At 54.0% G+C, this 14,036-nt stretch overlaps 2 protein-coding genes across 13 annotated transcripts in view; one reads left to right on the top strand and one right to left on the bottom strand.

Moving 5' to 3' along the window:
• Nucleotides 1-4,901, top strand: part of RERE (arginine-glutamic acid dipeptide repeats) — a 401,403-nt gene extending 396,502 nt beyond the window's left edge. For 4 of the 6 annotated variants that reach the window (XM_041770332.1, XM_041770328.1, XM_041770329.1 and 1 more), the window contains 4 exons: nt 1,038-1,184; nt 1,512-1,587; nt 1,704-1,884; nt 2,212-4,901. In XM_041770332.1, coding sequence (XP_041626266.1) covers nt 1,038-1,184; nt 1,512-1,587; nt 1,704-1,884; nt 2,212-2,232 — 425 coding nt within the window. In that variant the 3' untranslated portion in view covers nt 2,233-4,901. The remainder of the gene's footprint in view (nt 1-1,037; nt 1,185-1,511; nt 1,588-1,703; nt 1,885-2,211) is intronic. The other 2 variants (XM_041770330.1, XM_041770331.1) reach the window with 1 other exon arrangement.
• A 6,955-nt stretch (nt 4,902-11,856) lies between these two features.
• The window catches only part of SLC45A1 (solute carrier family 45 member 1), a 79,702-nt gene continuing 77,522 nt past the window's right edge, over nt 11,857-14,036 (bottom strand). For all 7 annotated transcript variants that reach the window (XM_041773078.1, XM_041773081.1, XM_041773079.1 and 4 more), the window contains one exon: nt 11,857-12,270. In XM_041773078.1, coding sequence (XP_041629012.1) covers nt 12,004-12,270 — 267 coding nt within the window. In that variant the 3' untranslated portion in view covers nt 11,857-12,003. The remainder of the gene's footprint in view (nt 12,271-14,036) is intronic.

Raw genomic sequence — 14,036 nt, 5'->3', positions numbered from 1 at the left:
TACAGGCAGTTGGTTCTGGGGAAGCCAAGGAGCTGTCACTTTCACCCATGGTCTTGACACCTGGAGCTTTGATGCCACCCAGCATGGGCTGTCTAAGCCCCAGTATAACCAGTGGATGTGTCTTCATGCTTAATGTCTTAATGCTGTATGGGGACAGGGAGTTATTCGTTCATACAACATTCATCCATTTGATAAATAGTTACGGAGCATCTGTGATGTGTCAGGCACAGCAGTAGATGATGACAACAGCCCTGTCCACCTTCCCAATCTGGAGGCAGGAAGTCGGTGTGTCTTGGAGAGAGCAAAGCAGTCAGTGTTCTGGAGGACAGCTAGCAAGGGAAAGGGAACAGGGGAGCTGGGCACAAGGTTGCAGTTAGAAAGCCATGAGAAAGCCTCATCAAGAAGGTAACTTTGGAGCAGGCTTGAAGGCGGGAAGAGACATGTGCAGGGAGGGAGGGTGGCTGGGGCACAGGGGCTGAGAGGAGAGAGCAGGGTTTGGTAAGCCTTGTCCCTGCCAGTGGCACCCTGCCAACAGCATGCAGCATCTGGCATCCCCCAATCTGCTGAACCCCTCCTGTGGGTTCTGTGGGTGAAGGGCCAGGGAAGCAGCTCTGGGGAGCGTTGCCAATCCAGCCAGCAACTGGGTTGAGGAACACTGTCTATGGCAGGACTGGAGTGGCCCCAGGGTCCTTCTGGAGCTGACAGGTACAGGGCAGGTCTAAGGTCTAGGGATTTGGCCAGGCAGGTTCTAATGATCAAGCATCATCAACAAAACAGCATAGGGAAGATGCTGCCTGTAGGGGTACTCAAGAACAAGAGGAGGAAATAGTATGTACCTTTATCTCTCTGTTACTTTCTGGAACTTTACTATAGGTTGGAGTGGGGGCAGCCACTTGGGGTCAGGATTTTTGGTGGCCCTGGTGGCCAGGAGCTGGCTGTGGTGAGGAAGTCACTGGTAGTTAACGGCCAACAAGGGCAGACGCAGAGAGCCCCAGAGCTCTGCACCACTTGCATCTGGACTTCTGCCCCTCTCTTAGGTTCAGCAGGCCCAGTGCACCCGCTGGTCGACCCCCTGACCGCTGGCCCTCACCTGGCTCGCTTTCCCTATCCCCCTGGCACCCTCCCCAACCCTCTGCTTGGACAGCCCCCCCATGAGCACGAGATGCTTCGTCATCCAGTTTTTGGTAAGCATGCACCTGGGGACGGAGGGTTCCAGTGTGAGAGTTGGGTTTGGTATCTGATGTCTGTTCATTCATTCATTCATCCATGTGTTCAGCAAATACCTCCTGTGTGCCAGGAGTCCACTGGGGAGCAAGGCAGGCAAACCCCTGCCCTCAGAGAGCTGGGGCTGGATGGGTCTGAATGCCTAATAAGAGCAGGATCAAGACAATGCGATGTAAAGGAGTGACAGAGGCAGTGAATTTACACTGAGGGTTCAGGGTGGGCCTCCATGAAGAAGAGCCTGAGGATGAGGGAATGCATATTCTATCTTCCCCTGACCTCCACCCCAGGCTCAGGAGATCCACGGGGCAGTACCTTGGGCCTTCTTTCTCTCCTGGGGGGCTCTGCTCCATGGGTCCCTACAGAGTAAGTAGTCTCTTGCTCCTCCCCTCAGGAGGTTATCTCCTGACCTGACCTCTTGCTGGCCTCGTCCTGGCCACTCCCTGGCCTTTCTGTATCGAAGGCTGTTTTGTGTTTGGCAGGTACTCCCTACCCCCGAGACCTGCCCGGGGCCATCCCACCCCCCATGTCTGCAGCCCACCAGCTGCAGGCCATGCATGCCCAGTCGGCAGAGCTGCAGAGACTGGCCATGGAACAGCAATGGCTGCATGGACACCCCCACATGCATGGTGGCCACCTACCAAGTCAGGAAGATTATTACAGGTGAGGTGGGGAGAGTCCAGAAGGGAGTGGGCTCGCTGTCTGACCCCACCTGTGGGCCACTAACCCTGCCTAATGGTCTCCCCTCCTAGCCATGCCCACAGTGCTCCTCCCATATCAGCAAGTGCCAGACTCCTCCCTATGGCTCTGCAGGCCCTGACCTCTTGGCACTGGAGGATTCTCCCACAGAGCCATATTGGTGGGAGGGAGAGGAAGGGAGGGTCACCTGCATGGGAGGCCACTCTGGTCATCTGCACCCTTGAGCTGCATGCCTGGTCCCACCTGCCCAGGTCTGGTGCTGAATACTTTCTCCTTTTGTTTTCTTTCTAGTCGACTGAAGAAAGAAGGTGACAAGCAGTTATAAGTTATTTATTTGTTAGTGCTGGCTGTGGAAACCCCAGTTCTTGGGGGGAGAAACAGGACTTTTTACATACGATATGAGCTACAAAAGAAAAAGAATATCTTCTAAAGATTTCTTTATATATTTAAAAACCCCACAACTAAAAATGTTATCAGCATAATAGTGTTTGTTTGTAGAGAGGATTCCTTGAGACTGGTTTGGGTCTCCCTGCATGACAGTCCCCCAGAAACTTAGTCCTGGACTGGACTGAACATTCAGAAAACTTTCCCTGCAATCTTGGGGTTTGGCTTTAGTTTTCTTTTCCTTCCTTGATTTCTTGGTAGGTGCTAGAATCCAGTTCACACCCTTCACTGTGCGTGCAGACACACTCAGTTATGTGTGTTCCAGAACCCACGAGGTTTGCAGATAGGTGGCATATGAGTTTGGAATCCAAGAGCTATAATTTTTAAAAAAAAAAAAAAAAAACAAAAACTTTTATTTTAATACATTGTAGGAGATCTTCATAATTTGAGAAAGTTCTGCAGCATGGCTTTTTACGTCTGTAAATAAATAATTTTAGAATGGCATTTTTTTTCTTCCACAAACTATTCTGATCTATTTTTTCCAGCCATGTCACTAATTGTGAATTCCTACCAGCTATTGACAGAATACAGAGTTGATTTTTTAATAAAAAGTTATATATAATTATCCCTTTAATTAAAGGGAACAGATGGGCGTTACTAATTGCAAACGGGCAGAGGCTTGGGACACGGTGTGGTCGCAGCAGTGAGCATCCAGGGGTCTGCAGGGACAATGTTACAGACCATTTCTTTGATTTGCTGCCTTGATTTTCACTTCTGTCTCTTCCTAGCTTGTGCTTTGCCAGAGGTCCAGATATCTGTTAGATGAAACCTTTTTTATTTTGTACCAGGAGTGCAAGAGTTAAATGTCCACTTTGTTCTGTTTCTGCATGATAGAAAGCACATGTTTCTGTGTGTCTGATTGTAGATTTCCTTACAGATTTCTATGCACACACATTTGGTTGTTCTGGATGAACTGCCTTTTTAAGTACTCTTATGATTTCATGAACATTCTAGAAAATTCAAGAAAACATGATTCCCTACAAAAAAATTCACAGCACACACACTTGCCAAAGGAATCTGTTTAAAAAAAAAACAAAAACAAAAAAACCTGCCCTTTTGTGTGTGTTATCGTCGGGATCTTCCTGTGGGAAGGCCAGGCCAGCCTGGCCACATAGCTGGAAGCCACTTTAGAGCGAGGGAGGCCCAGGAGTTGGCATGGTTGTGGGTGGTGGCCTGTGCATCTCCCCCAGGAACAGGTCCGTGCATGGTGACCCACATCAGACAGGGATACCATTTAAGTCCCACTGTTCCTTCTGGGTGTAGGAATGAGAGTTGCAGCTGCCGACGTGGGATGAGAAGGCAAGCTTCCTTCCACCTGGGAGCTGCCACTCTAGGGCTCTGGCCATTCTGCAGAAGACCCACCTCTCCTTTCTAAGCCAAGGGCATGGTGTGCTTTCTCCAGGGTGGAGGGATGGGGGGACCTGGGGATGTGTGCACCTGGAGATCAGTCCTTCTGTCAGGGTGTGATCTTTCCTGCTCCTCCCCCCTCAGACTCTTGAGGGCCACCCCTGCTGTTGTAAGTCCCATCTGAGAGCTGCTACAACATGAGGCAGAGTGCCCAAGGGTCAGTGGGTGCGGCAGTGTGGCCAGGACCAGAGGCCCGCACATTGAGCCAGAAGCCAGCAGGCATTAGCTCAGATTCAGGTTCTGGACTCACACTTGCATCAGGGGTATTTCCATTTCTATTAAAACTATGTTTGGTTTCAGATGGGACAGACAGGATTGTTTTGTCTGCTGGGAATCCTCTGGATATGTTTGTCGTTTTTCTCTTTAATTTTCTCCCGTTCCATTTCTGCCTTAACTCTAGCTTCTTAGAGAGAGGCAAACTCAAAGGAACCGTGTGTCCAGACTCGGGCCAGGCCTCAAGGGCAGGAGGCACTTGTCTCCCCTGGAGGCAGGCGGCCCTCCTGCCCGAGGCCCCTCCTCTGCATCTTTGTTTTCCTTTGGGTGGAACACAGTGTCTGCCATTCAGTTAGACCTTCTTGATCGCCTCTCTCTGTATCCATTTTTCCAAAGAAGAGACATAGTGAAGTACTTGGAAGTCTCTACTTGAAGACTGTCTGAAGGTGTTTGCTCGTTAACGTTTTGGTTTTCCCCCATATCCCAAGGTGAAGCACTGAGATTCTTCCATTTAAGAACCTAAGACCTGAAACCCTCACTGGTCAGCTACGGTGTGTTTAGGAGGCCCCAGACCTTCACAGTGTCTTTGAAGCCCGACCCCTTGGTTTCCTTTTGGATTTTCCTTCCTTTTGTTTGAAGTTTGGTTTTGCTTTTCTGTGTTTTGTACGTATCTTGTTGAATGTTGTCAAGATTGAGCTTCACATTTCACTGCAGCAGCAGAGCAGAGTGTACATTCTGATTTGCTACGTTTATATATATCTTGAAGCTAAATGTATATATGAGTAGTTTGCCATGAGATAACACAGTGTAAACAGAGTAGACACCCAGAAATCGTGACTTCTGTGTTCTCTCCATTTGAGTATTTTGTAATTTTTTTGAAATATTTGTGGACATAAATAAAACCAAGCTACACTACAGCAGCTGGGTGTGGACCAGTGGACTGTGTTTCATTCCTGGGAGTGGGTGGGGATCTTGGCAGTTACCTCTACTTGGGTCTCCCGGGGTTGGGGAAAGAGCAGAGGGGAGAGTTCAGTTCTCAGCTGTTTCTGGCACACCACTTGCCTAACTTCCAAAGCAACTTCCAGAATGATTCTTCTTTGCCATGTCTGGTAAGAAGGATTTCTCTAGTGAATGCTCTCAGGGATGCTCCCAACCTGCTGGCTTGAGATAATCAGGACCTGTGGTGAGCTTACCCAAGCAGCAGAATGGGCCTGGGGGATGATAACACTGGGACCAGGGACACCCTCTCCTCACTCAAGGTTCCTTTCTTCCCCTGCCACTCACCCACACTTCAAATCTGTAGACCCCCTCCAAGGTGAAGGAGCATATACATCCTTCCCCGCTTAGAAGAGAGGTCTTTAGTTGCCCCCCACCCCCTGCAGTGGGCTCCTACATTTGTTCCTCTCTGCCACCTCCCTGAAGCCTGCCAGTGTGCTAGCCAGCCCTCAGAGTCGCCCTCCAGTGTTGGGGATGCATTCTAGCTCCCGAGGGCCAAGCGGTGCAGCAGATGGCCTGTGGGATATGGGTGTGGCCGTGAGGGGGCAGCAGTCAGCGGGTTCAGACTGTGCTCTCAGAGACTGTCCACGGCATTTTCGTAAAATTCCAAGACCATCCCATTCCATCCGGAATAGGGGTTTCTAGATGCCCTGGGAGATTGGGCAAAAGCAACCCTATTGGAAAACAGACCAGGCCAACTCTGCCTGCTGGGGACCTGCTCGTGTCAACACTACCTGATTGAGGATGAGAAGGCTTCGCCACCAGAGTCCCAAGTGGCATATACATAGATGCCCTAGAGACAGTTCCCGTGTCCTCTGACATGGGTCCAGCGACTGGGGGTAGCTGGGGGAGACGAACCTGAGGAGTCTGTAGAGTAGGCATGGGGGGCGGGGTACAAGTAGTTGACCTTCTGGGTCTTGGATGAAAAGGCAGGACGGAAGAGGCAGGGGGAGGGAGGGAAAGGAGGAGCCATCAGAACCCAGGTGCCTTCTTGGCTGGTCTCTTAGACTGTGCTCTTTATGAAGATAGTGTTTTGTGGGCACAAATGTCTGAACTACAAATTCCAAGTAGGTTGAATGATAAGACATCAGTGTCTGAAAAGATACATAGATCTTTGCTGCAGAAGGGACCCCCCAGAGCCATCCAGGCTGTGATGGTTTCTCAGGTGTGGACAACTGTGGCTGCTGTCCCCACAGTGCCATCACCCTTCAGTGGAGCGCCTGCAGCAGCAGACAGTGGCTGGATTCATGAGGAGAGGAGGGTGAAGCATCTGCTGTCCAGCCACGGTGCCGTAGCCAGGCCCTCCTTGCCTCTTGCCCCTAGAGTCCTTGTGAATGGATCCCTGGCTTGGCCAGCAGCCCCTCTGGTTCTGCTGCAACATGAGCTAAGAAAACATCCCTCACAGGCCTGGTGCATGAATTGGTGTGTTGATACATATGTCTGGTAAGTCCAGGGGGTCAGGGCAGCTCCCTCAGGCCCCACGGGTGTAAATCGAGGCCCCTTACCCACAGGGTGAGGATGCACGACAGAGCGATCAGCAGTGACCTCCCATGTGGACACAGAAGACACTCAAATACCAAGAATGCTGAGCCAGTTTCGGACGCTGGGGCTAATGAATGACTATGACGGCTGGAGTGCGGCTGGAGTACTTCATTGCGGAAGTGCACGGAACATTTGGGGAGACGCCCCCTTGCCAGTCCCTGGCAGCCACAAGGTGGCACCTTGAGCACTTTGGCCTGGCACCAAAACGGACTTCAGCTATCACCCTCTCCCGGCCAAGCCAGTCGGCTCCTGGACTCAAAAGCTGTGGAATCCGAATAGGACCAGTTACTCCAGACACCTGGGGTCAAGCTACAGGCCCCAATACCAGCAGAAGTATCAGTCCTGCACTTGTCCCCTGAGCTGTGGAGACAGCAAGAGGCAGAGGGACCCTCAGCCCTCCTCCTCCCTCCCAGGGAGAATCGGCCAGATGCCCGCGGGGGAGGCAGCCCACAGGGCTGGCTGTCCAGTTGGACCCCTCAGGCTGCAGCATAAAGCGAGCTCTGGGGTCCTGGAGCTCCCGGTGGAAGGCAGAGCCTGGCAGGCGCCGGGCTGTCGGAGCTACGGTGTCTATCATGGTGAAGCCCATGGCCCAGGAGCAGCACGGGCTTTCCCACCGGCCTTGCCCACCCTCACCGGGTTCTCTGTCCTGTGTTCTTGGCCCCTGGAAGACTCAGTATCTGGGGTGTCCTTTCCCTGGATCCTCACAGGGTTCCCAGCTGCCATGGGGGGGCCTGCAGCCCACATTTCGGGCTCTGATTCTCTGACCCAAGGCAGCTCCTCTGGTAGCTGTCTCTGCCAGGAACAGCTTCCAAGTCTTGTGTAATTGTTTTCTTCTGGAAAATTAAGGACCCAGGCTGCAGAGGCTGTACCCTTGACCCCCCCACACCCCGACCCAGCTCTGCACCTGCGTGGGCGTCCTGACTGCCTACCTTGAGTGCCAGGTTCCAGTGTGCGGAAGGCACTTGCTTTGCAAATACTTGCTAACTGACTGAACAGGCCCCCGCAGAGGAAGGATCCTCCGGATGTGCTGTTGAGCCGTCGGCACAGGGGACCAGCTAGAAGGGCCTCTGGCTCCATCCAGGGAGCTGGTCACTACTGGGGCACCTGAAGTGATCCCCCCTTTCTCCCTCAACTTTCAATCCCGCCTCCCCTGACCACTTGTGTCTGCCCTAGGATCTCAACAGCCCCTCTGGCTCCATCCCTAGTCTGCCCTCTTCTTCAATATTTGGGCAGGGAGAGGAGATCTGCATCACAGTGGTGGCCTCTGTTGAAACCCCTAGGGCGTGGACACCCAATGTAGTGAATTAGATTAAAAACAGAACATTAAGGCACTTCTCAGAAGACCCTTCCAGCCTGGGGAGGGCAGAGTGTTTAAGAGCTGGCGTCTTCTGTGTCCATCAGTTGTCACTCCCAGGTCCCCTCTGCTCCCCTTATTTGCATGAGCTCTGTTGCAAGTCATGGCACAGAATAGATTTGGAACTTGGTCCTCGCTACCACTCTTGTCCTGACCACCAGGTGGCAGTGTCTGCAAAGTCTTGGCATCACTCTTCTCCACGTGCAGGGACCCAAGTCCCCACCCAAGCGACGAAGGGAGAGGCATGTGGGACTGATGCTATGTATTTTGTAAAAGAACAGATGTTTCCTGGGCACAAGCAGCCAGAGATGAGAGGTGGAGTGTTTGGAGCAAAGGGCCACTGGAACAGGTCACAGCAGGAGTGTGGGTGAGAGATGGCAGGAAAGGGGGGACCTGGGGGCTGCAGGGGCACTGGCAGGGCCCAGCATGGATATTATGGCAGGGAAAGGCTGTTGGGAGGACAGGAGGTGCCCCTCTTTTGTTTTCAGCTGCATCCCCCCATGCTGGGCCATATATTATAGGTGCTCAGTAAACATTCGCTGAGTAGCAATCACCCATGAGCCCCTCAGCAGTGATGATGTCCAGCATGCTGGCCCCAGAAGCCCCCCGGAGAGTCTCCTGAGCTGCCGCTGCCTTAAGGGTCCTGTGCCCCAAGTGTGCCCCCATCTCAGGATATCTGTTCCTCTCCTCCCCCGAGTTCCAGGAAGAGGGTCCTCGGGTGATCTCCAACCTGCTCACAGCTATGACAGGGTACAGCACACACCTACAGACCCTGCAAACATGACTTGAACGTAATATGAAGCCAAGCATGTCACCACACAGTGGGCCCTAGCAGTTGCCAGTTCTGGCACATTCCAGGGAAGCCACCTCCATTCCTTCAATACCTGTGGTCCAGAACACCACCTTGCCCACTCTCTGTATCCCAGACCAGGGTCCAGTGTTAGTCTAACAGTCTGGGAAGAAGGAATCAGACGGCGAAGGCTGTGGTTTCATGATTGGCCCCCTTGGCGCCATGTTCAGTGTCTGCTCTAGATGCTGTGGGCTGCGGGCAGAGGCAGTGGTGTATACATTCCCAGACAGCGTCAAGGGACGAGAGTTGGTTTTCCAGGTTTACTGAGCGGAAAGTATGGAGTGGCATCTGTGAGGAGTGTCTGGTTTTAGTGGCTTGGGGAGTGTCCGCCTCCTCACGGGCCCACGAAGCAAAGGCTTCCTTTACCTTTCTTCATTGTGGCCAGGTGGAGACAGGTTGCAGGGAAGGACACCTGCCGCTCAGCATTTGCCCAGAAACATTAAGCGGGGTGAGGTCTGGAGTCAGATTCCCTGGTTCAAGGGTGCGACCCTGTGTGACCTAGGCCAGGCACTTAGTATGCTTGTGTCGGGATCCAGGTCTGCCTGCCATAGTGGCTCCTCCTCCTAGTCGGGAGGATGAAGCCAGAAGACTACACAGGCATGTAGCTCACTGCAGGGCCTGTCCTAGGACTTGGGGACCTGCAAGCAGTGGTCACCATCCTCATCATCATCACAGCTCCATTGTTAAGAGACTGATTCTCTGAGATCTGGAAGTCAAGCGGGCATGGCTCTCAGCAAGTCCCAGGCCTCACGGTTTCGGATCCTGTGGTTGCTCCCACTGCCATCTGCTGAGAACAGACCTGAATGAAGGTCAAGAGCAGCGTTTGGGTGCAGGCCCGAGGGCGGCCAGGGCTCTGCTCAGCCACTGACTCTGTGCAGATTCCCACATGTAAGAGCAATCTTTGTTTACTTATTAGAAAGTTCTAGGAAGAAGGCCCAAGGTTTGGCAAGCCAGGAGTGAGAGGGGAGCTTCCCTGCTCCTTTTATCTGCTCAAAGATTTGACCATTTTGGGCTAAAGCATCCCAGACCAGGTGACAGCCATCTGACGCCACATTTTCTAAAACATCTAAAGCTCTTGTGAACGATATAAATGCAAGGAGGAGTAGTCTGCAGTCCCAGGAAAAGCATGGGACTAACAGGAGGCCCAAAGGAATTGTGTGACTTTGAAAAGTTACCTAAATTCTCTCTACTTCACCTACACGTGGAGCAGGGAAGATGAGACCTGCCTCACTTAGCTTGTAACCACCAAGGGTAAAACGGCATGACACGAAGGCACAGAAAGAGGACTCACTGGTTCCAACCAGGGCGAGCTGCACAGAGGATGTGGCATTTGGACGGATCTAAGTCGCTGGGCAGTGAAGAGGTAGAAAGACTTCATCTGCGGGAAGAGCATGAGCACAGGCACGAAGGGCATCTTCCAGGGTAGAAGGGGCTCTGTGGCTGTGGTCCTGGAGGCTGGAGCTGTGCAGAAGGCCATGGGCTCGGGAAGACAGGCAGGGCCTGGGATGGGCATGAGGAGTTTAGACCCAGTTCCTCAGGCTCTGAGAAGCCCCCAGAAAGTGTTAAGGGGAAGGGATGTGCTCAGGCATGTGCATAGCTCCCCCGGCTGCAGAGTGGAGGCTGGACAGGGAGGGTCGACTGGAGGCAAGTGGGCAGAGATCCTTGGCCAGATGTGAGGGCAGAGAGGAGGTGCCTGGGCTCCAGGGACCTCGCAGGAGCCACCTTAGCTCCAGGAGGACAGCAGGCAATGGCACTGGGGGAGACCATGGCCCACGTGGGGAGGTAGGTAAGGTGCTCTGCAGAGGGTTGGAGGCTTTACACCCACTGTCCCTGACCTGTCAAAAAAATGATGGGACATGTCAATTGCCCATAAACCCCAGATTCTCCTCAGAGGCTGGCCATGGCCCTAGGACCCCCATTGCTTTTGGGGGAGGGGTTGTGATCATTTTCTCCTATATATCCCCAAAATATAGGGACCATGCAGTGAAGGTGCCAGGGGCTGGGCCCAGTTCCAGTGCCACGGGCAGGCACAACAGTGACAGGCCATGACCCACCCCTCACGGTCCACACAGCCAGCACTCAACAGTTTGGGGACAGGAGCCCACCCGGCGGCACGGGGAAGGGGCCTCAAGTGATGGAAGATGGTGAGAAACCACCCGGCGAAGGACCTTGACACTCACAGGAAGTCAGAGATTCATCCAGTTCCATCCACCGGAAGGTGGTGGGTGCAGGCAGTGGGTCAAGTCAGAGGGTAGGTATGCGTTCACCCGGGCATCTCCATCTGGAGGTTCTCACCTTAGGGCATACTATGGCCCAAGCATTTTGGAGCCTACGATCCCTCGAACACACCAAGCACACTCCCACTTCAGTTCTCCAATATCTTCCCCTCTCCACCAGGGCATTGCCCAAACGGCATCTCTCCAAAAAGGATGCCCCCTTTTCCCTAGCAGAGCCCACTCCCCAGGCCCGTCACCCCATCCTCCTGCCCTGCTTGTGACCTTCATAGCACTTACCGCCATCTTCAGGCACAGACCTCAGTGTACTGTCTGCCTCTTCCTACATCAGCTCCACGAGGGCAGAGACTTGCTCACAGTTGGACCCCAGCACCTACCACTGCCTGCACACCCAGGGCACTCGATGGGTATCTGTAGGGTGGGTGGGTGGGTGGGTGGATGGATGGATGGATACATGGATGAGTGGGTGGGTGGGTGGGAGAATGGATGAGTGAATGAATACAAGGCCTTCTGACCCAAACACATCATATACTCTAACTCCATTCTGGGATGCAACACACAGTTAGATCAGGTTCTCTGCACCTCAGTGCGATTGACGTCAGGGGCTGGAACAGTCTACATTGTGGGGACTGTCCTGTGCACTGTACAAGGTTTAAGGCATCTGTGGACAGCAGGCACCCACCCAGGTTGTGACGATCCCAGACATTGCCAAGTGTCTTCTCCGGTTCAGTGGGGGGAGGGGGTTGCAAAATCGCCGCCAATTGAGAACGATTGAGTCACACGTCTACTGTCAATGAGTGATTCTCACAGCCCCCTCCCCAAGGCCCCATAGAGAGCAGCCCGCTCCCCAGGTGACCTCTCCACCCTCGGGAGAGCCCCAACCAGAAACCATAGGCTTCGCTGCTGCTGTTTATTGTTTTATCACATATGTACATTCCACAGGAGACCTGTCCTGCGTCCACCAAGGCCCTGGGTTTCCCACTGGCTGGACGGCTCCAGACCCCCAGGCACAGGCTCGAGGCCAAAGCTGAGGTTCCGGGGTGTCAGACGTTCAGCAGGAGGGGCCGGTGCTCCTCCTCGGTGGCATCGCTGGGAGGGATTTCATAAACGACAAATAAGGAGGAGTACAAGCAGCCCAGGAAGGACACCAGGCTGGAGAAATACATGACCCCATTGGCGCTGCCCACGGCCGAGGTCAGAGGCCCCAGCACCAGGGAGACCAGAATCTGGGCCAGGAAGTACTGGCAGCTCAGCAGGGAGATGTCCACGCCCATGCCCCGCCTGGTGCCGTCCGCATTGGACCCTGCAAACTGATCCAGAAGGAGAAACACATCAGCGGGACACCTGGGCAGCAAGGTGCCCACCAAGCCCCACATTTCCTGCAGGCCTGGGGACCCACGAGGCCCGCGTGCAGCGGGCTCACATTCTCCGGCACTGACATGTGCAGGGAGTTCAGCCAAGAGTTTAATAATATTTGTGTTCAGAGAGATGATGGCCCTGAAAAGAATCCATGACTAACAGGAGCGGAAGGGCCGTGTTCCCACAGGCCTCGGCGGCACAAAGGCTCTCTCTGGCTTAGGGAGCCTGGACTTCTCTGCCTTCTCCCCTGAAAGACAGGCAACCTGCCAGGCTGGCTGGCACTCTGCGTCCCGGCTCGTCCCCTTTCCTGACCTCTGACAGCTACGATGCCCACACACACTCTGAAATATCCTCACAGTCTCTTGGCCCATTTTCCCGAGGGGTGGACACATCACCCTCCCTCCCTGCCACGCACGCACCCCACCGGGGCTGCAGGAGCAATGGTGGCAGGAGGCGGGGTGGGTCCCCTCACTCTGTTCCCCAGCACAGGACCCCCTCACCCACCGAAGCTATGGCTGGCGCCACCCCCACAAAGTACAGTGTGTTCTCCACCTGGGGGCCAGCAGACACCGGTGCGGCCCCCACCCCGGGGACGGCTCTGTGGATGCACACCTCATGTGTCCCAGGGAGACTGGCCTCCCCTTCCATCCCTGCGTCTGCACACAGTCAGCAAGGCCGCTGTGATGGGGTGGTCACAGGTCAGCCCTGAGCCTGCAGCTGAACAGAGACTCACAGGAGTGTGAGTGTCTAGAAGACTCTATGAGCAAGAGGCCCAAGGCTTCCAGGGGCCTGACCACATTCAGTTAGGGTGGCCCTTCCTACCAAGAACTGGCCCATCTGTTCTTCCCAGTCGAGGGGTTTCTGGGGCTGCAGGGGACTGACAGGGGGACAGCACCAGCCAGCAGGGGTAGCACTGCTCATGTCCCCTCCCCTTCTTGGTCCCTGGGGTGCAGCAGTCATAGTTCTGTCCCCCGTCCCCTCCAGGGGGAAGTGCGGTCCTCGTGACCCCTGCCTGACGTGGGGCCAGGAGTCCAGCTGCTGGCAGAGAAGGGTCTGGAGGGACTGCTACAGCTACCACCCAGGGACCCAGGGGCTCCAGGCCACTTTGACATCTCACAAAAAAATGCTGTGCTCCAAGCTGGCCCCTGCTGAAGTCATCAGACACTCCAAACCCCCTAAAACAACTCAGGATGCCTCTGGGGCCAGGCCTGGGGGAGGCGACAGGAGCCCCAAATTAAAAGGGGGTGCAAGAAACCCAGGTGTCAAGGTGATCTTTTAATACAGTACTTTAAATCTCCAAGTTACTGCAAAAAATCTTTGACAGGAGCACTACTGGCCACAAGAAGGAACAAAGGCCTGACACGCTGCGACATGGATGCTCCTTGGGAACAGGTCGCCCATGACAGAAGCCAGACACGGAGGCCACATGTGGCATGATTTTGTCTCCATGACGTGTCTCCATGACAGACAAGTGCAGAGGAGGGGGGTGGTGGGGCCTGGGCTGGAAGGACGGGGAGGGCGATGGCTCATGGGTACGGGGTTTCTCTTGGGAGTGACGAAAGTGTCTCAGAGTACACTGCACACCTGAAATGGGTGAACCGTACGATGTTGTACCGTGACTCCTATCTCAGCAAAGCTGTCAGAGGAGGATCCATGCTGAGCAAAATGTCAAAATTTTGTATAAGGACAGGATGGATTTTCCTGATTTTTCCTTTTG

The sequence above is a fragment of the Vulpes lagopus genome, chromosome 10 (assembly GCF_018345385.1).
Source record: "Vulpes lagopus strain Blue_001 chromosome 10, ASM1834538v1, whole genome shotgun sequence".
Taxonomy (NCBI): domain Eukaryota; kingdom Metazoa; phylum Chordata; class Mammalia; order Carnivora; family Canidae; genus Vulpes; species Vulpes lagopus.
The sequence above is the reverse complement of the archived record's forward strand: the minus strand, read 5'-3'. Positions and strand labels throughout refer to the sequence as shown.